The 26,800-nt window shown below is 38.0% G+C and overlaps 1 protein-coding gene across 3 annotated transcripts in view; it reads left to right on the top strand.

The window, feature by feature from the left end:
• Nucleotides 1-26,800, top strand: part of LOC107733455 (thyroid hormone receptor alpha-like) — a 159,033-nt gene that overhangs the window by 113,677 nt on the left and 18,556 nt on the right. For 2 of the 3 annotated variants that reach the window (XM_016545070.1, XM_016545071.1), the window contains exon 3: nt 14,743-14,995. In XM_016545070.1, coding sequence (XP_016400556.1) covers nt 14,940-14,995 — 56 coding nt within the window. In that variant the 5' untranslated portion in view covers nt 14,743-14,939. Of the gene's footprint in view, nt 1-14,742; nt 14,996-25,777; nt 26,028-26,800 lie in introns of those variants that run through there. The other variant, XM_016545072.1, reaches the window with a different exon arrangement.

Genomic DNA, 26,800 nt, shown 5'->3' with positions numbered 1-26,800 from the left:
AATCATGGACTGCACTTTGTACAGGTCACATTATTACATCAAGTTAGTTGCTGCGTCCCAAATTGCATACTGAGTATGTTCTGCACTGGATGTAGAACTTTTTTGCGACATTAATAAAGTAAATAATGTTCTCTGTATTTGTGTACAATAAATCATTGTATTTGGACATGATACTCATTTTATGTACTGTTTTTCACAAACTAAATAATAGGGAAGAAGGCATATTTGGATGCAGGGAGCATCATTTTTTTGTGTGTTGCAAGTCATTGAATCATTCATTCATTCAACCGTTTTTTTGGAAAATGAGTTCTTCTCGTTTAATCAATCATTTTACTATTTTAAAAAAGTTAAGTTGTTCTTAAAATTAAAGAGTATCCCAACAAATGACTAAAAAAATTATTTATTTTTTTTCCCTTCCATTTTCTCTTCATCCTTCATCATTTTCATCAAGCTCTAGAAAAACTGCAAAAATAATAGTTTAACTTATAGTTTCAGTAATGCTGCAGTGTCCTTTTCATTGTGTTTAGTCATCAGTTACTTCTACACATTCAGTTCCTCTGCCTGTTGTTTTTTTTTCTTTTTATGAACAAGATGAACTCATATGACAAACTGAACCAACTACTTTATTCTGTACATAAAACAGAACCAAACAGTCCAGAGAATAGCATGTGCTGCAACATGTGACTGTGCCCTGATTTTTGATGGGGTGAGAGGTTGTTTTTGCCTGGAGATGTGGAATGCATCAAGCATGTGCATGTTTAAGGCAACGTTACGGGAATTTCCACCCAGCTTCTACATATGTGTATTATGGATTTTGAAGGTACAATATGCAAGTGTACTAGGGGTGCTAATACGATCCAGGACCACACAAGCGTGGGAGGATGGGTCCCGACTCCGGCACCGGGCCAAAAAAATCACCCCTCTCCCACAGGCGCCATCATCCTGTTGCGCCGCCACCTTCTCGGCTTTCAAGGCTGCACAACATCCGGGAGAGGGCCCCCGCTCACCCACCCGCCAGCACTTTTAGTCTCAGGGGTGCGTGCGAGCTCCCTCGGCCCTCCGTATGCCACAGCGCCCTACATTTATAGCTCATTACGGAGGTGACTGAGATGAGGAGGTGATGGGTGGAGGTGACAGGTGAGGTGATGTAGGGGCGTGATGCAGGAGGAGAGCAGCGTGTGGCTGCTTCAAGGGGCGGGTCGCTGTGCGCCCCACTAGAAGCATTTACAGGCCGTTCACGCCACAATCTGCATGCTGGTCAGCTTTTTTTTTTGTTACAGTACAAGTGTGTATGGTACTGATTTTTTCTTTATAAATGTGGCCTTATTTATTTCTCTGGTTTTATTTGCTCTGGTGTTTATGCATTTGGCCGACAGCTGGTGTGTTTTATGCCATGCTGATGCTTGGATTTATACGGTGTGTGTGTGTGTGTGTATGTGTGTGCACAGCAACAACTGGACATGTTGTTCTGTATTTATGAGAACTTACAGGACACAAATGCTGCTGCCAGTAATAAACACATCAGTTTTCTCTCAAAGCGACAGGCGAGCTGTGTGGTAGAGCCACACATGATAGAAGTTCCTCAGATCACCTTTAACACCGTTACATCTTGCATGACTTTACGCAACTTGAAAGTGCGTCTGATGTTGTGGTATGTGATGTCAATTCACGTGTATGTTGAAAGCAGTCGTAGAAAACCTAGAAAGTGTTGGGCAAGCAATTCTGTCATCATTTTCTTACCCTCATGTCATAACAAACATTCTGTAGAACACAAAAGAAGATCTTTTTTAAAATGTCTCAGTTTTTTTCCCCGTCTATACCATGCAAAACTATTAAAACTGGTATATCAGCTCCACAGAAGAAAGAGAGTACATGTCTGGAAATGACATGAGGGTGAGTGAACTTTTTATTTTTAGGTAAACTTTTCCTTTCATAAAAGCTTGTACGTCATTTATATAGGGAAGAAACTTTTTTCAAGTTGTTCTACTCAAATGTTTTATTGACTAAATATTTCTCTTAAGTAGATTAAAACTAAATGTTTGTTGGCATAAATTGCTCAAATTGGTTCACAAATTGGTCTGAATGATTCGGTAGCGAACGCTCATTGTTTGCACGTGTCAATGTTTACGAATAGATTAAATGAAAAGGGACATAATTAATCTTGACAAACTATATATCATTCTAAAGGTCTAAGCCTCAAACATCGACGATAGATCGCTGTTTTTCAATGGAAAGCTTATAAAGAATGTATTTGCTAAATTTGTGTAAGCGGTACACATCAAAATATGCATAATCAAAACGCAGTACGTACCAGATTCATCATAATAACAAGTCATAAACGCATTCACTGCTGTAAATCCCGGTTTAGTTAGAAAGGTAAATATGAGACCATCCACTAAAAAAAAAAAAAAGAGTAAAATATACGCGGAATATTGTTTGTTTGAATTCTGGCGCTCTCTCGTGACAGCTCATGACGCACGCTGTGACGCACCTGATAGGACATACAAGTGCATCTCAATAAATTTGAGATGAGACATGTGACTTTCAACCCATTACTTTTCTGGATTGCTCCAGGACTGATTTCATGTATTTTTATATGTAATAAAAACAATTTTTTTTAAGGCACTTCAGTGTCTATAACTTTTTCTCTTTTTGAGCATTATCAACTCTGGATGATGGATAGTAAAGCCCAAAGACACCAAAATTGTGTGTGTAGCACACTGAAGTCAGGAACTGTTACAATTTTAAGTTAGGCAGGTCATTTTCAGCTGTGAGTCCCAAAATGGGGGGGTACGGGTTAATCATATAAAGTTATTGCGCAACACATTCCAGGTCATTCCAAGCCAGAATGAGTCGCGTGAAAAGGGCACCTCAAACATTAAACACTGTCTTTTGTTTTCCATGGAGGAAAGAAAGTAATACGGGGTTGAAACAACATGAGGGTGAGTAAGCGCTTACAGAATTTTCATTTTTAGGTGAATGGTTCCTTTACACAAACAGCCCAAGGGGCTTTGAAGTCAGTGAGACTTGCTGTCATGTCTGGTTTTTCTCGCTCTGCCGTTGTGTATATGTCCAGCTTCTGAGAAAATGTGAGGGAAAGAAATAGAGTGTGAAAGAGAGCTAGTGATAGGCAATACCTGCAGCTGAGATTGCCCAGACCAGTGAATGCTCTGGCAGCGCATGTGCAGATCGAAGGGCCTTTGGCCAAGATACCACACCTCTCAATCTGCTTTAATTCCCAGCATAACCTACCGGGTGTCACTGAGCCACAGGGTTGTCCCAGCCTCTGCCAATACACACACACACATGCATCGGAATTCCCTTTGTTTCCACTTGGTTTGGCTTCTGCTCCATTCATAAAAATACTATACCTGTTTATCTGATTGACTGCCAAACCTCACCTGCTGTGTTTGCTCGGAAGTGTGCTGGAGCATTTAGGCTCTGTCAGATATCTCACGCTCCACGGACGGCAGTTTTCTCGCTTGATATCTCAGTTCTGTACCGCTGCCCCGGGCACAGACCCTGGTGATGTGTATGAAGTACAAACAAACAGGTTAGGAGGAAAGGAGATAGATCTTTAACTGGGCTCCTGTCCAAACACAGTGGTGACCTTTGACCCCACCTGTCTCCCTGACCTCTGGCTTCATTCCATTTCAATCTCTCTCTTTACGTTTGAGTATTTCCTACTTAAAGTCATGCTAATTATATGTGTAAGCATTAGGGCTGTCAGTTGAGTCAAATATTTAATCACGATTAATGTAATTGTTTTTGATAGTAATGCATGTAGTTCCTTTAAAGGAAAGAAAACTAACTTAAGTATATGTGTGATTATAAGGTTTGGTAGTTTGTGTGAAAGACAGTCATAGTGTAAACTTATGCATCAGTGCTCATCACTCTTCTCACTTACACAAAAAGAAATGAAAAAGAGGAAATTCAAAACTGCAGTATTTCCATAATAATATAATCCTTACACTTTATGAACTTGTAATGTCCCTTAATTTGAATTAAAGGTAAAGTTAACACAAAATTTGTCTTCTTTTACTCACCTTCATGTCGTATCAAACCTGTATGACTTTAATTAATTTGTATTTATTTATTCATTTATTTATTTTTGCTTTCTTTTGGACATACTACTCATGTCAACTACTATATTTTGTTTGACTCTAAGAAAAATAATCCATTTGATTTATGTGCTATATTCCAATTTTTAAAGGTTATTTTTGAAGATAATTGATTCACTGAAAGCTCAAGAACTCCATCGGTTGACTTTGTGAACTAATAATTTGGATCAGTTTGTGAGCTGAATCAACAAATTCATTGAAAGATTGGGCTTAAGAGTCATTCATTAATGATTTGAATATTGCGTATAATGAACATGCCAAAGAGAGTTAGGGCCGATTTTCAATCAATAATGACACCATAATCACATTTATGGTGTTTTTGGGGCCTCAGTGGAGCCCTCCTTTATTTTCATTACATTGAAAAAGAATTAAAAAAAAAAGAATAAAAAAAAACCTTTTGTGTTCTACAAATGAAACTGTCATATTGGTTTGGAACAACTTTTTAAATAATGACAGATATCAGCATTGTTTAAATTTCACAATAACTTGTATGTATGTATATGTACGAGACACCTGATGTGGCTCCAATCACGTTTAATCAGCTCTGAATGTTCCCATAATTTTTTTAGAAATCACACAGAATGAAACACTTACAATGTCAAATTGAATAAGCATTTTAAATATATTTAATTAATCGCATGTGTTTAACTTTGACAGCCCTAAAAAGTAGGTCATTAGATGGAAAGCTGTGCATTCAGTCTGTTCAGCTTTACGTTGCGTCAGAGGAAGAGCAGTGCGCCATCTGCCATGATCTGAGGGGAAGTTCACAGCCTCCTCCCTGACACTGAACATGCATCTGACTGCAGTGGGATCACTTGTTAAGTTGCTAAGCTCAAGCAATTCCTATTGGTATACCGTAATAAAAAAGAAATGCTGAAGCATCCATCTTAAAGTAAATCTCAGGTTTTTTATGCCTGACTGACTGGCCTTGTGAAAGATTAATGGAGCATGATTTAGCTATGCACAAAGCCAGCAAACCCACAGAGAGCTCAATTCGCAGAATCTTCCTTTTAACCACCTTTTGAGAACATCAAAGTTTTTTATTTATTTATTTATTTTATTCCACCTTTGAAACAGTGAAATCGGGAACGGAAAAGCCTCTAATTTGTTTTTCAAATACAGTCACATTCTTGGCAGCGTCTTGACCCGACTTTGCCAAAGGCATGGTGGAATGAGGGAGGAGGCCGTGTGCTCTTTGAAGGGGAGTGTTTGTGTTTGTTGGGGAGGTTGGGTCAGTTTCCCACAATGCCCTTCTTTTCCCCTTTTTGTTTCCCCCTAAACGTCCGTCTGTGCCTAAGGGAAGTGACTTTGTCAGACTGACCTTACGCAAGATAACCGTCGTCTCGCTGCGTAGTCTCCGTCTTGCATTTGAGCAGATCCACCTCATTAATTTTCCTTATTCTTGAGCTAGAGAAGATGCTAAACAGACACAAGCTAAATTTCTCTTCAGATAAGATGGCGATTATTCAAACGCAATAAATGTCTAGGGTGATTAATGTTGTAAAAGCAAAGTGTTGGATAGAAGAGGCTACGTCTGCCAAAAGAACCTCCCGCCCTGTCCATCAGTAGATTCTGATGAACAATAGTAGATGGTTATATATCTACCTACCTGATGGATTGACTCACGTTTGACTTTTTGACATTATTGACAAGTTTGTTTTTCAGATTGCACATTTTTTGTGACCTATATTAGATTATATCTGAACTGTATCTATACACTTAGAATTCACACATTATTGTAAACAAAAACTGTTTAATACTAAAGATATAGTCTAAATTGCATTTTATTTTTAATTTTTATTTTAGATAACTATTTTCTATTTTATTATATTTACTGTAATCTGTATGGCTCCTTTTTCGTGGCTGTTCTGTATGGCTCCAGTTTTCAGTGTTACATGATCCTTAGGGGAAAAAAAAAAAATATATATATATATATATATATATATATATATATATATATATATATATATATATATATATATATATATATATATATATATATATATATATATATATATATATATATATATATATATATATATATATATATATATATTGTGTATAATTGTATCAATTTTTTTGTGACTATCATTTACTGTCATTAAATTGCATTAAATCATATAGAGCAGCATTATAACTCTCCATTGGCCAACCTTCCCAAACTGGTTGACCATTCTTCTCTTTCAACTTCTCTCTTCTGTCCTTTTCTAAACCACTTCTCATCCACTCTTTGTAAACCTGACACGTAGTAGTAACAACTACTAAAAGGTCAACTACCGAGAGACAATAATCAGGCATGTGGTGACTTACAGAGGCAGTTTAACTAGCCATCAATCACACAACTTTATCAGCCCACTCCACATAATGTAAACAGCAATCGCTGGGAAGGAGGACAAGTGAGGCAGGGTCCAATATTAACACTCGCCAAGCACCAAATGAAACAAAAAAAAGGCTTTGGTGAGTATTTTGTATTTATTTATTTGTTGTACTAGTATTTGATTAGTGTACGTTTATCTGGAAGGTTTTTTTGTCCTAAAAAAAAGAAAACGTGATAAGATGCATTTAACCACCCAGATGAAAACAAATTCACAGTGGGTCTCAGTGTCTTGTTGTAAGCTAAACCTACCACCATCTCTGCTTTTAGAGGCTGTGCTCAGCTCTAATTGTATTTCAGGCACACATGCACAAGGAAGGTGTTTCTTCAGTTTTATTTTAACGTGACGGTGCTACTCAGCAAGGATATGTGTGATTGGTGCATTAGATCTTATAGTTAGGTTGAGATCAACAATCAAGCAAAGTAGCATTTTTCAGTCCTTTTGACGTACAACATGCTCTTTTTCAAAGGCGGTGAGTTGATTGGTTATATAAGGATCTCTTCTTGCGTTGGCTTCTTTGTGAAACATTCATTAAAGGATGGTGCCCTCTGACTGGCATAATGGCATCTGCACAACGCGGCCTTCACTGAGATCATATCAAATCACAGTCCGGAATGTTTATCTCCTGGATCATCAGTGCTCTGTCATTAGCTGTTCATAAGTATAGCGGCCAACCTGTCAAATCCCACTAGATGAAAATGCCTATCTTTTAACCATCTTGTAACTTATTGTGTAATTTAATTGTACTGCGGTTGTGATGTAAAATTGTTTATATAAATATAATTGTAATTATAAAATAGTAGGAAGACTGTAGCCTTCTATCCTGAATGAAAAAAGAGAGAAAGAGTGAGAGAGATTGGCTAATTAACAGAGGCTGTTTAGCTCTGCAACATACTATCTAATTATTCTTTTTCATGCTGCTTTCAAACCAGCATTTTAAAGCATTGAATTAAGGGCAAGAAGAAAGTAGGAAAACAGAGGAAGAGAGAAACAGAGTCCACTTTCTTCTTGCCAATTAAAAAGTTTTAGTGCCACGTTTGAGAATGCAGAAAACAGCGACAAACTTACAGCAAGAAAAATGAGGCCGAAAATCTTACTCAGCTGCACCTGCTGCAGTTTTTATATAAAATGTATGCACTGTGTCAACATATATGTCAAGCGTTGCCCCTTCACACACAGCATACCCACTCCCGCACATACACAGGTGCAGTGTCAAAGATACCATACCTTCAATGCTCTACTTAAAAATTTATTTGGCCTTTGTGCATTTTTGGCTCCCTTTGCACTTTTTACAACACTCGCGCGCACACACACACACACACACACACACACACACACACTAAAACAAACAGTCATCATTAACAAACACCACCTCTTTTTTTTTTTTTTTACCTGTTTATGGCCCTATGCTAAATTAAACTTAATCTGCTGTGTTCTTTCTCTCTTTCTCTTTCACTTTCTCCTGGTCTCCCTCCTGTCCCTGTTCTCGCTCAGTTGCATGTTTAACAGGAACCCTGTCTTGTAAAGCTACATTTATAGATCCCGTATGTTTGATTGTATGGGGCTTTATGACTTTGACCTTGACTGAACAGGAGAGAGAGGTGATACCTCCTACAGTATACAGGCCTGGGCAGCAACAAGATTATCTGTGTACATTTTAGCCTTAAAGGGTGCTTAAAGGGCTTTGTAGTTGACCCAAAATTCAGTGACTCTTCCTCATGGTTTTTGATAACCTTGTGACTTTCTTTCTTTAGTAGAACACAAAAGAAGATATTTAGAAGAGTGTTTAGGCTGCTATTTTCCCTAAGCCCTGTTTAGACAGCAATTGTTTCTCATGGGAGATGTAAGGTAATTAAAAAATTAGCAGGGGCTAGTCTGTGTCAGTGATTTCATTGCAGTCTGAATACAGAATGTCTTACCTTCAGTTTTTTTTTTTTTTTTTAATTAGACTTTTATTTCTGAAATCCTGGAAACGGTTTGCAAAGATAATATTACAGTACAACGCTCCACTACTATGGTGGACCAGTAGTGCACAACACAACGAAATCTCCACAACACAATAAAATTGCCGCAACACAGCATATCGGACTAATTATGTTGTGTTGTGCTAATTTTGCTGTGTTATGGCTGGTTTCCATTGTGTTGTGCTAATTTAGTTATGTTGCGGCTTGTTTCCATTGCATTGTGCTAATTTTGCTGTGTTGTGGTTTGTTTCCGTTGTGTTGTGCTAATTTCGCTGTGTTATGGCTGGTTTCCATCGTGTTGCCTATAATTTTGAAACACAAATAATAAATGAGGCTCAAACATCTATTAACAAACATGCGTGTTTATTTTAGCACTTCCGTCAGTGAACACGCAGCCTGCAAAACACTAAAATAAATATCAAAGAAATAATACAGTTAAACAAGAAAGTAGCTTAAATAAGAAAGTTAAATACACCCTTTCTACCGGACACGAGTGGCGCGGCGCGACACGACAAAATACTATAGAACTCAGTTAACTCACTATAATCAGTGATGCTACACTGGATACGGCGCGACACGACGTGAGAAATCCCCGACAGTAAACTGCCTCGTCCTGTTTATTAGGTACTGACACAGAGTTCAAATGTCCTGTGTAGACAGACTCAACCTGTTGCGACGCGGCGGTGTCATGTCCGGTGTAGACACGGTTCACTGTTCCGCCACCAAGCAAGCGGGCGCATTAACTCCTCGTCTGCACGTGCTCTCTTTGAAATAGGAATCATTGCCACATTTCTTGTTAACATCTTCCATTTATCGCTGTCTCGTTTGTATTTGGCCAGTTTGGAGAAAGCCTCACCAAACCTGACCAGCCAGGCATTTGCGATCACGGGAACTTGAAGACACTTGTACAAGCGCAGATGGGTGACATGAATGGAGATGGCTCCAGATCGGCGATGTAGTATTTGGTTTCCCAACAAGGTCCATCGCTCAATATGAGATTAATTTGCTGAATGCAGAATAAACTGTATGTTCCTGCGCTCAAACCTGCCAAACTAAAGGAAACGCTGTGTATGGCGTTTGAGGTAATTTGTGAATTAGGCTACCATAGACTTATAGTCTAAATAAAATTTGTATTTTGCTTGTTATAGAGTGCGTGACGTCACGTGCAATATTGCCGTTGGCCGTAGACAACCGCGGTGGTTGTCACGGCGACCGTCACAGCCCTACTCCTCCACAGTGAATAAATTGTCATCTGAATACATGAGTTTATCAATGAGGTGTCAAATTCATTTTTAGTCGTCTTCTGAATAGGCTATACTGTACAATAGAAGTAAATGTTGACCAAATAAGTCACCATTTAAAGCAAGATTTCAGTGGATAGAAACCAAAATTTTGCTTCTTTCCTCAAAGTGATTGTATGGCTTTTAAAGACTTAAAAATGAGGACTATTTTATTGTTTATGTTTTTAGAGCGTGACAGCCCCAGTCCCCATCCACTTTTATTGTATAAAGCAGTGTTTCTCAACCAGGGGTCCGTGGACCCCTAGACGTGAGAAATCCCCGACAGTAAACTGCCTCGTCCTGTTTATTAGGTACTGACACAGAGTTCAAATGTCCTGTGTAGACAGACTCAACCTGTTGCGACGCGGCGGTGTCATGTCCGGTGTAGACACGGTTCACTGTTTCGCCGCCAAGCAAGCAGGCACATTAACTCCTCATCTGCACGCGCTCTCTGTGGAATAGGAATCGTTGCCACATTTCTTGTTAACATCTTCCATTTATCGCTGTCTCGTTTGTATTTGGCCAGTTTGGAGAAAGCCTCACCAAACCTGACCAGCCAGGCATTTGCGATCACGGGAACTTGAAGACACTTGTACAAGCGCAGATGGGTGACATGAATGGAGATGGCTCCAGATCGGCGATGTAGTATTTGGTTTCCCAACAAGGTCCATCGCTCAATATGAGATTAATTTGCTGAATGCAGAATAAACTGTATGTTCCTGCGCTCAAACCTGCCAAACTAAAGGAAACGCTGTGTATGGCGTTTGAGGTAATTTGTGAATTAGGCTACCATAGACTTATAGTCTAAATAAAATTTGTATTTTGCTTGTTATAGAGTGCGTGACGTCACGTGCAATATTGCCGTTGGCCGTAGACAACCGCGGTGGTTGTCACGGCGACCGTCACAGCCCTACTCCTCCACAGTGAATAAATTGTCATCTGAATACATGAGTTTATCAATGAGGTGTCAAATTCATTTTTAGTCGTCTTCTGAATAGGCTATACTGTACAATAGAAGTAAATGTTGACCAAATAAGTCACCATTTAAAGCAAGATTTCAGTGGATAGAAACCAAAATTTTGCTTCTTTCCTCAAAGTGATTGTATGGCTTTTAAAGACTTAAAAATGAGGACTATTTTATTGTTTATGTTTTTAGAGCGTGACAGCCCCAGTCCCCATCCACTTTTATTGTATAAAGCAGTGTTTCTCAACCAGGGGTCCGTGGACCCCTAGTGGTCCTTGACGTAAGGCCAGGGGGTCCGTATAAAGTATGAATTTTTGTATAAATTTTGTATATTTTGACATGACATGTTCCCATGAAAGAAAAATCCAATATAGCTGATGATATGGCCAAATACTGGACAAGTCAACTAACTTGAATTATACTTGACTACATTTGGTCCTCACAAAGATACAAATGATACATGGATGAGTCAATTTTGTTCTGGGGGTCCTTGAGGATGGTTCTGAATTGGACTGGGGTCCGGTATGCCAAAAGGTTGAGATTCACTGGTATAAAGAGTGCAGCATGAACATTTTTCAAAACATTTTTTTTCCTTTTTGCTCTAAACAATAAAAATGTCATACAGGTAATGAAATGAGGGTTAAAAAATGTATACAGAACTTTCAATTTTGGTTGAACAATCACTTCAAGGGCCGTCCACCAATAAGGAGGCAGCATCACCATTTAAAGTACTTTATGTCATGAGCTACTCTCTCATAACCCATAATCCTCTCAAATCCTTTGTTAATCATAGGAGACTAATTATTGTGATTAGTTGCAGCAGTCCCACCGAGCGTCACCAATGTTTTGGTAATAACCTGCTTAAAAACATTTTTACACACACACAATCGACGGGAACACACATCAGCCGGACAAGCAGATGAAAAGGCCTGTTAGGCCAGCGAATATATGAACAGGCAAGTCCGATGAAAGATGATAGGCCAGCTGAGCATTAACTAATGCAGAACAAATGTTCTCTTGGCTTCATTGTCAAAGGGTTGCGTCACACACTAGCCATGCGCTTGAATCACCAAGCACCTCCGCAGTCAGAATATGAGCCGTTTGGATGCAGTGATATGCGAGCGTATCAGTATACGAGTATCATGGAGTCCCACAGCACTCGGCTCTATGATTGTGCTTTCTCAAGTTTTGAGCTTAAGCCGCCAGATCTTTTTCTTTCTCTTCACACACAATAAAACGATCTAATTCCCCTCTCTGGTCCAGAGCCACCCATTCATAGATGGATTCAGAGGCCCGTACGACATGTTCCACGTCGGTTTGTGTTTGGGGAGTGCGCTTAGTAACTGTGAGCATAATAGATACAAAAGAAACATCGATATACACTTACCCATGCACATCTGTCAGCAGATCGCTTTGCGAATTTGCCTCGATATATCAGTTTTCACTTAAGGCGTGTTTGTAGATGAGGCCAGACAACTTGTACAAAGAATTAGGGCTGAGCGATATGAGCCAAAAATCATATCTCTGTATTTTTAGGATGATGGCAAATTACGATATAAATATTGGTATTTTCTGCAGTTTGGTACTTGCAACATGTTCATGGCATTCTATCTAGATTAAATGGTTTTGCTGCTTAATGGCTTAAATGCTGCTTAAATGATCTTTTAAATTTGGATGATCTCCAAATGATTAAACTAGGGCTGCAATTCAATTAATTCATATTTTAAAGGGCAATTTTTTCATTTCTGTATGTATTTAAAAAAATTATGATTCAATATCCTGCCCAATGTTGTCCCCCAAACAATAAAAACTGAAGATTGTTAAAGCATTAAAATCACTAAATTGAAATGAAGATAAAAACAAAAGCATAGACTAAATTTTAACTCGGAGGAACACATTTTCACTCATCTAAATATAATAATTACATTAAACTAGTCTTTTACAGCTACTGCTCTCATGCAATTGCTTGTGCCACATTTAGATTTTTAAATCACCAACAAATATTTCAGTAAAATGTATAAAAAATGTATATTTTAGTCAGAATTATTGTGCTCCCTTTCTGTTGTGCTTGTTTGACGTGAAGTCTGTGAAGTTTAGCATAGACTTGCTTGCTGTCAGGACAAGCCTTTATGCAAAATGGAAATACTCATGTGACTTTCTTTCATTTAGAGGTGAGAATATACCTGTGAAACTTAAGTTATGCACTGAGGAAAACACGTCTCAAACAGCACACCATATCTGTTAGCACACGTATCTGTCAGAGCACCTGACAGGGAAAACTGAGCTAAATTGTATTCTCATGAGCTAGTTTGAAGTCCTTAAAGCATGTCTCGTGTTAAGGACAATTCAGGTCTTGCGGTTTTCCTGCAGCTGCTCACTCTGTGCACTTACTTTTTTCAGATGCACTCACAACATCAAAACTACTGTATATCTGTATTATTTTTGATAATATATCAGTGAAAATAGTCGCTATAAAAAGAATCCTGGATCAGTGGCTTTTTTTGGACTCTTAGTCTGACCTTATTGACCTGTGACAACAGCAAAACAGAGACTAAGTTCGGATACCGATTTGCTGTGTTGCCAAATCCCTAATTTGCTTGTACATGTTGACTTCCTTTGTCTAATCTCATCTGTTGTGTTTAGACTTGTGTGTCAATTTCAGTACAGTCTGCATACACAATTAAGTCTAAATGCACAGTTAAAATGCTGTAAGCGATGACATGTTTACATCAAGTGAGCCTTTAAGTGGTCCAGCTCATCAGAATCCGTGACCTATGGACCCACGATCATTGTTTTTTTCAATATCCTACCACCTAATCCAGATTATCGAGGCAGTCAAGGCCTTGTGATTTACACAGGTTTTAAGACACATTGTTGCTGCCAAAGAAGTGAAAGAGCAGCCTAGCGGTGCACGTGAGCTCCTGGGTTTGCACAGAGTATGTGGTAAAGGGAGAGATGGGATTACGGACCTCCTAATCGGAGTTGTTTCCTGGAAAGTGTGCTCGCTGTCTCCAGTGAGCCGGCGATGCTCCGGAGAGCTCATGGGAAGCGTGTCACATGGGACAGACAGCTAAAAGAGGAGGGGGATGCACACACATCTGACACTCAGTTTCAGAGTAGAATGTAGACCAGAGTTATTATACTGGAGTATTTATTTATTTATTACTTTTTAAATTAATTGATTACTTTTTGGGGGGAAAATCACTCAAAATAAATTTATAAAAAATACAGCTGACTGAATCCACTATATTGAGATTTGCCAACGTTTGTGAGGGTCATGCCATTATTTTTGCGTGGAATTATATTTTAGTACATTGATATACGATTACTTTTTTATTTGTAAACTCTAATTTAGTGACCTTATTGATGAAAATGCTATCAAGATCAAAACAAATAAAATATATAAATTATAAATAAATATAAGATGTATCAATTATAAATATATACAGTGTGTGTGTGTGTATATATATATATATATATATACTGTATATATAAATGAATGAGTTTATAGTTTGTATCGAGCCCCATAAAAAATATGGGATCGGAGGAATTAATACATTGATATAAGATTACTTTTATTTGTAAACTCTCAATTTTAGTGACCATGGTGGTGAAAATGCTATGAAGATAAAAACAAAGAAAATATATAAGTTATAAATAAGCATCAAATTTATCAATAATAACTAAGTAAGCAAGTTTATAGTTTGTATTGAGCATTCATAAAAAATATGGGATCGGAGGAACAATTATCTCATAGCTTTTACCTCCCAGAGAACATTTTTGTTTACTCACAAAAGTTGTGCACTCCCCCGAGAAACTTTGCATTCGCTCTGAAAAGTTTTGCATTTCCCATGAATCTTTGTGTTAGGTCGCAAAACTTTTGCATTTCCACAGGAAACGTTCCACTACTCACAAAGTTTTGTGAATGAAAGCAACACTTACTGTTTGATATCAGATTCTTTTTCATCACTGTATGTTCATGCAGCATTCTGCATTGATTAGAGCACATGCTCATTTTGATCCTCTCTTTTTTCGCAGACCTCATCACTTATTGCTGCATTATCACTGGCCGTCTGAGTTGGAGAGTGAGGCGGGCTTGGTTTGCGAGCGTCGCTCCGCAGAGCCGTCCGATGACTATCTGACTATCTATCACAACCCGCGAATGACAGGCGTGCATTCGAAGGTGGGGCCCGCCTCAGTCTCACATGATTGGCTGCTGGATGGAAATAAGGTGAATGGAACACATGCCCAAGGAGCAGGACCCAAACCAATCAGAGGGAGAAGAGAAACGGTGAGCCTGTTAAGAACTGATCTCCCAAGAGAGTCCAGGCTTATTAGTGAACTCATTAGCTACGACGTTAGTCATAATGCTCATAAGTTAAGTTTGTACAGTGTGTCTTGGTGTAAAGTTGCCCGTGCTCCTTGCTTCTGTGTGTGTGTGCGTTTATCGAATTTTATTTCACATAAGTGACGCTTCAGGAAACTCAAATTTTCTGGTCAATGCACACAGTCTCCTACATAATTCAGTTTTCCCCGTAACTGGCTCCATTTGTGTGTGTACATCTCACAGTGAGTGTGGTGCTGGCTCTACGCCGTGCTTTAGGCAGACGCTAAGAGACCAGCCTTTACCTCAGCATCTACTCTACACACACATTTTATATAAGGTCTGGAGCTGACAGGAAAGTTCACTAAAGCCTAAGAGAATGCCTGTTAATGTCCAAAATCAGCACACTCTCAAACCTTACACACAAACAGACAAACACACACACACGTGTACACGCTGCCGTATAGGCTTTTGGTTTAGCAGGACAGCACAGACTGCCCCCTCACGTTCTAAAAAAGAGTTCATTTTAGAGGCAAGCTGTGTTTCTGCCAGTTAGCAAAACACCTTCCATCTCAGTGTGTGTGAAATGTCTAATGTGTGATCTGCCCTTGAGCATTTTCTTTATTTAGCACATCTATTGTTGCTTTTCCACTTCGCTGACCACAGATACCTAATGATTTGTTGAGGATAGGTGTGTTGTTACTGTCACATTGGTCAACTAGTTGGCTAGGTAGCGAGGTTGACTAATCTATGTAGCTTTAGGTTTTTCTGTTTACAGCACTGCCACAAAATGTTAGTACTTTATAGCATAATAGTACATATTAATATTATAATTATTTTGTGTGTGTGTGTGTGTGTGTGTGTGTGTGTAGGATGTATATGTATATAGGGCCGTATGAAATCTGTTTTATTTTTTCCCAAATTCCATTTTATTTTTTTCCAAATTCCTTTTTTTGCATTTTAATTTTTCTGGATTCTGTTTTAATGGTTACATTAAAAAAATATTATTTAAAAAGCATGTCTAATTAATTGAAATCATGAAACTTACACAATTAAACAGCAATTTATTGAAACATTTTTAGGGCCCTATGTAATCTACTTTACTTTTTTCAGTTTTATTTTTACCAAATTCTGTGTTTTCCATTAATTTTCTGGGTTCTATTTTAATGGTTTCATTAAATTTTAATAATCCAAAACTTGTCTAATTGATTTTTTAAATTTATTATTTTATTCATTTATATATATTTTTTCTGAAATACTGTATTGTGTATTTTCATTCTTCAGGTTAATAATTTTTCTGGTGAACATTCCTTAAAAATATAATGTTTGTAGAGGAAGTAGTACTATCATTACATTATTTAATATATTTCTGTCACTGTTTCTTCAAGTCAAACCAATCTTTTATTTTGATGGGTTGCGGTGAAGACCTTTAAGTTTCTGTTTGTATGTGATATGGCGATAGTTTTTGTCAAAAGAAATGGTAAAATGCTCATGAAGTGACTCTGAGAAGGTCTAGAGATTGTTTATGTGTTTATGTACTTATATATTGAGGCGGCACAAGTTTGAAAACACTGCCACCGTTATGCGCGCTTCAGTATGTTGAGTAATCCCAAACCAATGGCGCTGTCTCAAACTATACCTACCTTTTCCGGTTTGTCTGATTTGTCGTTGTGTTTTCTGACTTGTTATTTTGTTTTCAAATTTGTCATTGTGTTTTCTGACTTGTTATAATGTATTCTGAATTGTTGTTGTGCTTTCTGAATTGTTATTTTGTTTTTTAGACTTGCATTTGCGTTTGTAATTTGTTATTTTGTTTTCAGAATTGTGATTTGCTTTGCACTTCTCGGACACCATAGTGTAGTAAACAAAACCACGTGTCTGCGCCATAGTCTTTTTGTGGCTTAATATTCACAGACACTGGTCCATATCGCGTTTTCATTTAGGTGTACCAACCTACTTATTCATCCAAAATTTGACAAATTCTGTAACAATCCACAAAAATTCAATTTTTATGACTGATTCCACGATTCCGTTCACATTTTCCACATCACGGAAATCAGAGGGCTGTATGTATATATAGCCTAATGTATAGCTGAATGCATGTGTCTTGAAGTTTACCTTTTACCACTTTACACCCCACTTAATGCATTATCCTCTAATTAGTCTATAAATGTTATTCAAGATTAACCATCATTAAATCAATAATCGTGTGTGTGTGTGAGAGTGTGTGTGTGTGCGCATATAATGGACAAGACCCCAGGAATATGGGGTCAGATTCCCAGCATGCTCGCTCAAGATGCCCTTGAGCTTAATTACACCGAGGCCACCTGTCAGTAGATTAGCTGATCACGGAGCACAGCATTCTGGGTTAAATCAAAGAGCGGGAGTAGCAATCACATGGTTCCGTTCCTCTTAATCGAGCTGATTTCTTCTTCCCTTACTTTCATTACTTGCTCTCCTGCTTCCTCTCCATTTCTACTAACCGCCTCCCAATCACCTTCTCAAGCCTCATGTCCATAGGGGTTCAGATGTTTATTTTCCGAGTAAGTGAGAATTAGTTTTAAACACTCCTTTTATTTACCGTTGTTGAAGAAGACATTTAGCCCCGCCCAAACTCACGCCATTGGTGGATATAGTGTAGATGTCATAACGTGATATAATTTAAATCCATATTACTAAAGTATGTTCCATACAGAATTACTTGATTGAGGTTATAGTAGGGCAGGAAGAATAGGTTCCCATGCACCCGCTTGGCAGTTTTTTGGAACCTGGTTTTTTGGAACCCTAATGGTGTCTAGTTAAGAATTTTTGATGTTGCCGAGGTCAACTAATGTCCCATGGGGTTCGTTTGGTGACCATCTTGAAATTATGTCATCGCGAGTGGCAAAAAACACATATTTTGATAACTCCTGAACCGTACAACATACAAACACAAATGAACCCACTTTTTCATATAATTCTGACATCAGGAATCAAACGGAAAGGTCAGTGACATGGTACAACCACTCTTTATTTTTGAAAAACAGGAAATTACACATTTTTCGGCTCAAAACAATGTAACTTTTGCTATTTTGTTCCGCAATAGTTTTCTGCATTAGCCAAATGACACTAGATTTTCTCTTATTTCAATTGCAAAGTTGTTAAATAGATGTCAATCGCTCCGAGTGACATAGATGGCAATCTGATAATACTAGCTAATTGAAAGCAAAAGTCATCAAAACCCCGTTTCAGTCTCCAGTCATCAGTCTCCACCTCTTCAAACGTGACCCCGCTGGTGGTTTATTATTTTCAATATCTTTGCAATGAAAGTATAATCAAAACAAATCAGTATGTTAAAAATCTAAAATATAACCCAGAAAAAAATCTACACAAATCAAAGTAAAAATTGGCATGAACAGCATCCCAATGCTGCTACATTCTAACTCCTTATTTGCCATAGTAGCTACTCATTGGTTACTTTTAACTGCTACTTACGCATTTCAGATATCCATCGTCACCACTCAGCAAGATACAGCAAAAAGATTTTACATCTGATATGTATTATCTCCCTTTTTTACAACTAGAAATATGTCACTACTGTACATTGATAATATGGGTATATTATAGTACTGTATTATATAGTATTATATAGTACTGTCAAATTAAATTACCTTCTAGATAGCTAGCTAACACTAGGTAATGTTAGATAGATAACATAGCTACTTAATAACAGTGGTGGAAGTATTGTTCAGATCATGTACTTAAGTAAAGTACTAATACCACACTGCAAAAGTAAAACTATGGACTATCACCAAAATGTACTTAAACTATCAAAAGTAAAAGTTCTCATTGTGTTGTAAAATGGTCCCTGTCAGTGTTTTACCATTATACAGTATAAAATGTTTTTGGATTAATATTACTGCTGCATGTGTTGCATTTTACTGCTGTAGATGTTTAAGGTTGAGCTCATTTTAACTACTTTATATACTGTTGGGTAGTTTATTCTACAGAAATGCATCATATTTTATAAGATCATTTGTTTGTAGCGCCACTGTCCTGTGAGAACCACGTATCTCTAAAATGTCAACTTTTCATGAGCTCAGCAAAACAGCCCTGTTTTGAGCTTTGTGACAATTCATTTTCAAGCTAATCCAAGAAGGTTTTAATCAGTTTATTTAGCTTTAGAAGTAGGAGAATTTTCTCAACCCATATAGGAAAACTTCAGCCTTCAGTTTATCTGAAACTTAAATTCACCAAATGTGGAGATACGTGGTTTTCACTGGACGCGTGGGATATGAAAAATTGTAATCCGGTATACTACTATAACTATAGTGAAGTAAAAAGTACCATACTGTATTCGCCCCTGAGATGTAGTGCAACAGAAGTATGAAGTTGCATAAAATGGAAATACTCAAGTACAAGTACCTTGAATTTGTACTTAAGTACAGTACTTGAGTAATGTACTTAGTTACATTTCACCACTGGTTAGTAAGTAGGCTACCAGAAATTACAGATCCATTAAACTAATTTCATGTTAATATTTATCTTTCCTCAATGGCAGAATATATAAAAACAACAAACCATGATGAAAAGGGGAAAGAGGAATGTGATCAGACGTGTCTGAACCCCGTAAGACTTGAAGAACCTCAGACACTTTGATTTTCTGAGATTCAGACAATACACACACAGTGTCCAAAGAGAATGGAAAACTTGAAATCGCATCATATGACCCCTTTAACATGCAGACATCTGTTTTGACATCTCACTAAGAGAAATGCGGGAAAAACTCCTCTCACCTATCCTTTTCATTCTCTTACTTCCCCTCACCCATCTCCCCTCACTCTGCTCACTCAGAATGGTCAATGCCATAATATAGTGTTCTACATGAATGCAAGTGTTATTCACACCATTGGATATCTTTGTTGGGCCAATTGAGTGGACCTTACAACCCCCTCTCAAAAGCCCTACTCCCACTTGTGTATTACACACCACAAATGCATCTGACGACTGCTTTACTTGCTTCAATTCTATGAAAGGTGATTCAAAAGAGCGATTGTCTCATTTACTTGATGTCCGTGACAGAAGACTAGCTGAGCCAGTTGATTCACCTTATTTTATGAAGGCTGTTTGTGATCGGTTGCCGGAAACACTAGATAGTGTCAACTTGGAGAACACTGGGTACCATAGGAACTGCTACCTGAACTTCACATCCAAGATGGATCGATAGAAAAGTTCTACTTTAGCTACTTCAGACCAGCCCTCTGCAACACATAAGTATTCTCCTCAAAAGTCGAAAACTGCACAAGCATCAACATGCTCTATCTTTCCTAAAGAATGCATTTTCTGTGACCAGTTTGAAGTAAAAGTGCACGGGAAAACCAAGAGGACTATTAAGTTTCCAACATGGAAGAACAAAGAGCCAGCATGGAAACGCATCGAGCTCATGACTGAAGCTCTTCGAAAAAATAGTCTGCTTCTCAAAGTCAAGGGTGAAGATTTCTTTGTTAAAGATGTTCAATACCATGAGACCTGTCGTAACAACCTCTACCTCAAATACTTCCACCATACCGGCAAGATGGAGAAGGAAGACACAGACCAGGCTAAGAAGACTGCAGCACAGTGCAGCCTACAATGTGGTGAGAGAGTATGTCAAGGAGCAAACTGTACACTGTAAAAATAATTCCGTAAGTACAGTCTTTTACCGTTAAATTCACAGTCATTTTTTACAGTGTAGACGGCAATCAGGTCCAACAACTCAGATTCCTGCATTGCCTATATGTCCTTAAACTTGAGGAACAAGCCCTGAATACAGAGCTGAGAAACTTATGAGCAGTATGCTTGGCCTTTTCCAAGGTTTCACTGAAAAACAAAGCATCCTTTTCATTTTACTTGGTATATAGTTCTCATATCACTTTGGAGGACACCATGGCATGTGCTGATCAGCTTGAAACAGCCGATCAAATGAAGGATGCAGCCCTCTCCCTGCATAATATCATCAAGAAGGCCTTCCTGGAGTCTAGTGTGATGCCCTGGCCACCCACTGCAGATGAACTACACAAGCAAGCAGATAACTTGTTGCCTAAGGAGCTTGACAGGTTCCTCACCCTTGTCTTGTCTGGAGCAAGTGATTCTAAGTGTGAGAAGACCTGCTGACTTGTACTTTCTGTAGGACAGGACCTCTGCAGAGCAGTGACAAATGGCGAGTGGAAACTTCCCAAGCACATACTTCCATGTGCCACAGTCTGTCACTTGTACCACAGATGACAAGACAAGGGTGAGGAACCTGTCAAGCTCCTCAGGCAACAGGTTATCTGCTTGCTTGTGTACAGTAGTTCATCTGCAGTGGGTGGCCAGGGAAGCACACTAGCCTCTTTTGCAAATAATTCTTCACCCTTGCCTTTTTTCCAAGAGCTTCAGCCATGAGCTTGATGACCCAGTGTTCTCCAAGCTGACACCATCTAGTGTTTCTGGCAGCCGATCACAAACAGCCTTCATACAATAAGGCGAATCAACTGGCTCAGCTAGTCTACTGTCACGGACATCAAGTAAATGAAACAATCGCTCTTTTGAAGCACCTTTTATAGAATTGAAGATAGTAAAGCGGACATTGGATGCATTTGGGGTGTGTAATACACAAATGGGAGTAGGGCTTTTGAGAGGGGGTTCAGACATGTCTGTCTGATCACTTTCCTCTTTCCCCTTTTCTTCATGGTTTGTTGTTTTTATACTGTATATTCTACCGTTACAGAGGAAAGATAAATATTAACATGAAAATTATACTTCCACCACTGTTATTAAGTAGCTATGTTAGCTAGCTAACATTACCTAGTGTTAGCTAGCTATCTAGCAGGTAAGTTAATTTGACGGTACTATCTAATACTTATATACCCATATTATCAATGTACAGTAGTGACATATTTCCAGTTGTAAAAAAAGTTAGATAATACATAGAAATCTTCTTGCTGTGTCTTGCTGAGTGGTGACGATGGATAACTGGAGACTGAAACGGGGTTTTGATGACTTTTGCTTTCAGTTAGCTAGTATTATCAGATTGCCATATATGTCACTTGGAGTGATTGACATCCGTTTAACAACCTTGCAATTGAAATAAGAGAAAATCTAGTGTCATTTGGCTAATGCCGAAAACTATTGCGGAACAAAATAGCAAAAGTTACATTGTTTTGAGCCGAAAAAATGTGTAATTTGCCAGTTTTTCACCAATAAAGAGTGGTTGTACCATGTCACTGACCTTTCCGTTTGATTCCTGATGTCAGAATTATATGAAAAAGTGGGTTCATTTGTGTTTGTATGTTGTATGGTTCAGGAGTTGTGATGGTTCAAAATATGTGTTTTTTGCCACTCGCGATGACATAATTTCAAGATGGCCGCCAAACGAACCCCATTGGACATTAGTTGACCTCGGCAACATCAAAAATTCTTAACTAGACACCATTAGGGTTACAAAAAACTGCCAAGCGGGTGCATAGGGGCCTATTCTTCCTGCCCTACTATTATATTTGACGTTTTTTGGCAGTTTGGCACTATTACAGCAAACTGTCTTCAAGCATATCGTTTAGTTTGTGGTAAACTAACTGTATCAGGGCATTCCACAGATGTCTGGGCATTCCACAGATGTCTGGACTGACTGTGTGGAGAAGAACCAGGCATGATCATGTTGCTCTTTTGCGTTTACGCAAACACTACATGCCTGTTTGAGTCAATGTGCCACAGTGGTTAAAGGAGATTAATGCTTGTACATGGTTTTAATCTGTTCCAGCTGGCATCGTGTTTCTGGATCTTCACCATTTACTTTTAAAGCTCCTAGATTTGCATAAACTCAATTGACAGGATTTTCCTGCTGTTTGCAGTACAGCATGTCTATCCGTTGGAAAGGTGTAATCCACCTTAATCAGACAGGCAGGGTGCCTGCAGAGCACTGAAGCCTTTACCCTGTGAGGGAGTTCATGATGAGTTTGCTTTTTCAATATATTGCTTTTCAATATATTTAAATTTCAGTTTAATTGTAGTTTTTTTTTATTTCATGTGCAATTTCAGTTTTAGTTTTTGTAATTCAGTTTTTGATAATTGAGAAATCACCAAAACAACTGGAAAATGATTTATCTAAAATAACCAAGACCTTTAAGTTTAAGATGCAGAACATGCAAGAGAAATGATTCGTTCAACCATGAAACTCTATTCGTGCTCTGGTTGGTTTGTTCAATTTAATGTTTCCAGTCAGTTGGATTCACATACTCATTACTGTTTCCCTATATAACCAGGACGCATCCAAATGAATATCTGCACACTATGCATGTCCTCATCTTAACCCTCTGCCTCCCCAGCACCACCTGCCTAGATCTGCTACGGGGATCTTTCTTCTCTCTAGCAGCAGCATGCTTCTTTTTAATTTAATATTCCAAGCATTTAGCAGAATCAAGTATTACTTGCTCTGCAACAGCAGCAACCATAGCTTTAGTTTTTGTTTTCTTTACGCACAAAAAGTATTCTTGTAACTTCATGAAATTACGGTTGAATTTTATCAATTTTATTTTATCAATGTCCTTACTACCTTTCTAGGCCTTGAGCGTGTTAGTTCCATTGCTGTATATGCAGGGTCAGAAAGCTCTCGGATTTCATCAAAAATATCTTAATTTGTGTTCCGAATATCTTAACAAAGGTCTCATGGGTTTGTAACGACATGAGGGTGAGTAATTAATGACAGTTTTTATTTTTGTGTGAACTATCCCTTTAAAGACTTTATAGTTGTGTTTTTGGACTTGAACCCATTAACATTTTGTGTATTCTGCAAAAGTAGGCTACAATTATATTTAAGGTCCTTGAGATCAAAAAAGTAATATCCATGTTAGAAGAATGTGGTATATTTTCACTGCAAAACAACACAAGAAATGCCACAAATTTTAAGAAAAGCTGCTACAAATTCAGTGATTTTAAGTGGCAAAAATCAGAAAAAAATTCCTGAGAAATCCTGGTGGGACTGAATAATAGTACTTTTAAAACTATATTGAAAATTAAGCAAGCAAAAGCAACTACCATGCTGAAACTGACTGTTGAAACATTGCAAACGTTATAAAAATAACGTCAAGAAGCATAACATAAACATCTGAAACTGCATTTCATGACCCCTTTAATACTCTGAATCTTTGCACGTCTCTTTGACTGTGTTCTTCACACGTTCTGTTCAACAACATCTACAGCATAATCTGATGTCCCAGCACCAACATACAAACTTCATAACACTAACCCTGCAGTTCTCATCTACTGAGAGATTCTAAGAAGTGCAGTGTGGCACTAATACAGATACTGACACATATTGGAGGAACAGCTTTAGACAACAGCGCCACCATCTCTCCAGCTACAGTCATGTGAGCTTCAGGCTTGCCGACAGTTTATCTCATCTACCCTCTCAAGCAGACATGCCAGCGCCCCCCAGACAAACAGATAAAAGTGTGAATGCACATTTACATACATTTAGCAGCATCCCATCAGCTTCTTTTCTTCTCTGCTCTTTGCAAGCATGCACGTGGCTTTTGTTCTGACATTAGTTGGGAGCTGCCAGATCACATTTAGGCAGGGTCTAAAATAAGCTCTCATAAAGCTGGCAGAGAGAAGAGAGACAGCGAGGGAGAGAGAGAGGGAAACGGCAAACACACAATGAGGGATTTAGAAGGAAGGAAACGCAAAGTGGAGTGACTCCAAAACTTCTCTTTGCGGCTTGATGGATCCTAAGACTCTCAGCTTCCTGCCACTCAAATCACACCGCGCTCCGCTACTGATTCTTAAAAAGCAAAGCCTTGATTTCAGCACTTCATTTTCTGGGAATAATTAATTCAATCCCCTTACAACTGGGTTTACCTGGCATGTCTTTGAAATGTCTTTACAAACACATGTGTCAGTCAGGTTTTTTTTTTCTTTAATGTATACTTCTTTTCAGCAAGGGTTCATTAAATGGATCGAAGGTGACAGTAAAGAGATTTATAACTTTCTATTCATCAAAAAATCCTGAAAAGTACTAAAGTATTAAACAGCACAACAACACTGATGATAATGAGAAATGTTTCTTGAACACCAAATCAGCATTTTAGAAGATGTGACATTGAAGACTGGAGTAATGGCTTTGCCATCACAAGAATACATTTTAAAATGTATTAAATTAGAAAACAGTTATTTTACGTTGTAAATCTTGTATTTTTTTAATAACATAAATACAGCCTAGATGTGCGTACAAGAGATTTTAAAATATATTTATATATATATATATATATATATTTCTAATCTTAACCCAAAATGTTGAACAATAATGTACCTCTGTGCATCTAAATTCAGGGTGAAGTTTTGAGCTCTCAAACTTTGGTAGTGTAATGTGATGGTTCTTTTTTTCCCCAAACTCCCTCCGTCATTTTATTTATTTATATTATTCCCCTGAATTAACCCACTGTCACTGCTTGTACTGTGTTTGCCTTGTTTTAGAGGATGAATGAAACCTCGCTGGATATAAATACGCCACAGGGGTACGGAGTAAATAAAGGTTAAAATAACCGGAGGTGACAGAACCAGTTGGCATGTTTATGGGCACTGGCATATCTCAGGCTCCATCTCTCCTGCTTTATCACAACGCTCACCCAATCTCACCATCTCTCGCTCTTAACCCTGGATTACCGCCCGCGAGAGAGATCACAACACCCAATCACAGACCACGGAAGGGATTAAGAGCAAGAGAGACAATCTCTCACAAGGGATTCTTAGAAAAATTCGTAAAGAACAGTTGGGAAATTCAGAGTTAGAGAGACAGCGGGCAGAGGGGAAAAAAGAGAGGGAGGGTTGCCAAACGACAGCAAGAGAGAGAGAGAGAGCACTTATGCAAGAGAGGCATCAAAGAGAATTCAGTCAGAGTGTGTTTATACGGCTCGCTCCGTTGATGTGGTGAAGAGTTATAATCCTGAAGAACAGCGGAGCGTTTCGTCTTCACCATGCACATCCTCCAATCGCACTGCGTTATCAGGTGAGACGCTTCTCCTACCTGTATCGCTCTACAAGCCTAGTCACGTTGCTCTCCTAACGGTGTTAACAAGGTTACCACGATCATGGAAAGATTGCTAATATTTGAAATTGTGATCTCTCAACCAGGAAAATTTAGGGAAATCAATTTAGAGAAAGCATTCTAAATCAATGCATAAAATTTCTATATGGAATACATTTTTCAATTTTTGCTAAGATTTAAATTATTTCATCAACTAGAAATCTGTGCAATCTCTATAAATGCATTGTAAATCATAATATTTTTTATAATATTAGTTATATTGTTAAAATTACTTGTTAAGTTATTTGTATTATTATTATAATATTATTAATTATAATATTATTTTATTGTTATAACATTTTTGTTATTATAATTGGTAGTAGTAGTAATTTATTATTAGTATTATTTGTAATGTTATCATTAGTATTGGTAGTAGTTTTTTATTGTTGTTATTTTTATCATTTGCAATGTTATTAGTAGTATTAATAATAGTAGTAGTTTAGTACTGTTATTACTACTATTAATATTATTAAACATGAGCATGAATGGAAAAATCATAAAAAGACTTTACCGATGGTAATTCATTGGTAAAAAGTATGGAAAACCCAGAATGGGTCTCTTCACAGTCTACTTCAAAACCCTCAGGTTCCTGTCTGTGGACGTCTTTTTTTGGGAACTTCTGTGCTGCATCGGTCGACTGATTCTATCTCAACGTGCAGATTTCTTATACTTCTGAATCATGTATGCTGCTGCCA

Source organism: Sinocyclocheilus rhinocerous, unplaced genomic scaffold (assembly GCF_001515625.1).
Source record: "Sinocyclocheilus rhinocerous isolate Xijiao unplaced genomic scaffold, SAMN03320098_v1.1 scaffold2385, whole genome shotgun sequence".
In the NCBI taxonomy this organism is placed as follows: Eukaryota; Metazoa; Chordata; class Actinopteri; order Cypriniformes; family Cyprinidae; genus Sinocyclocheilus; species Sinocyclocheilus rhinocerous.
Note: the sequence above shows the minus strand (reverse complement) of the source record. Positions and strands in the feature narration are given on the sequence as shown.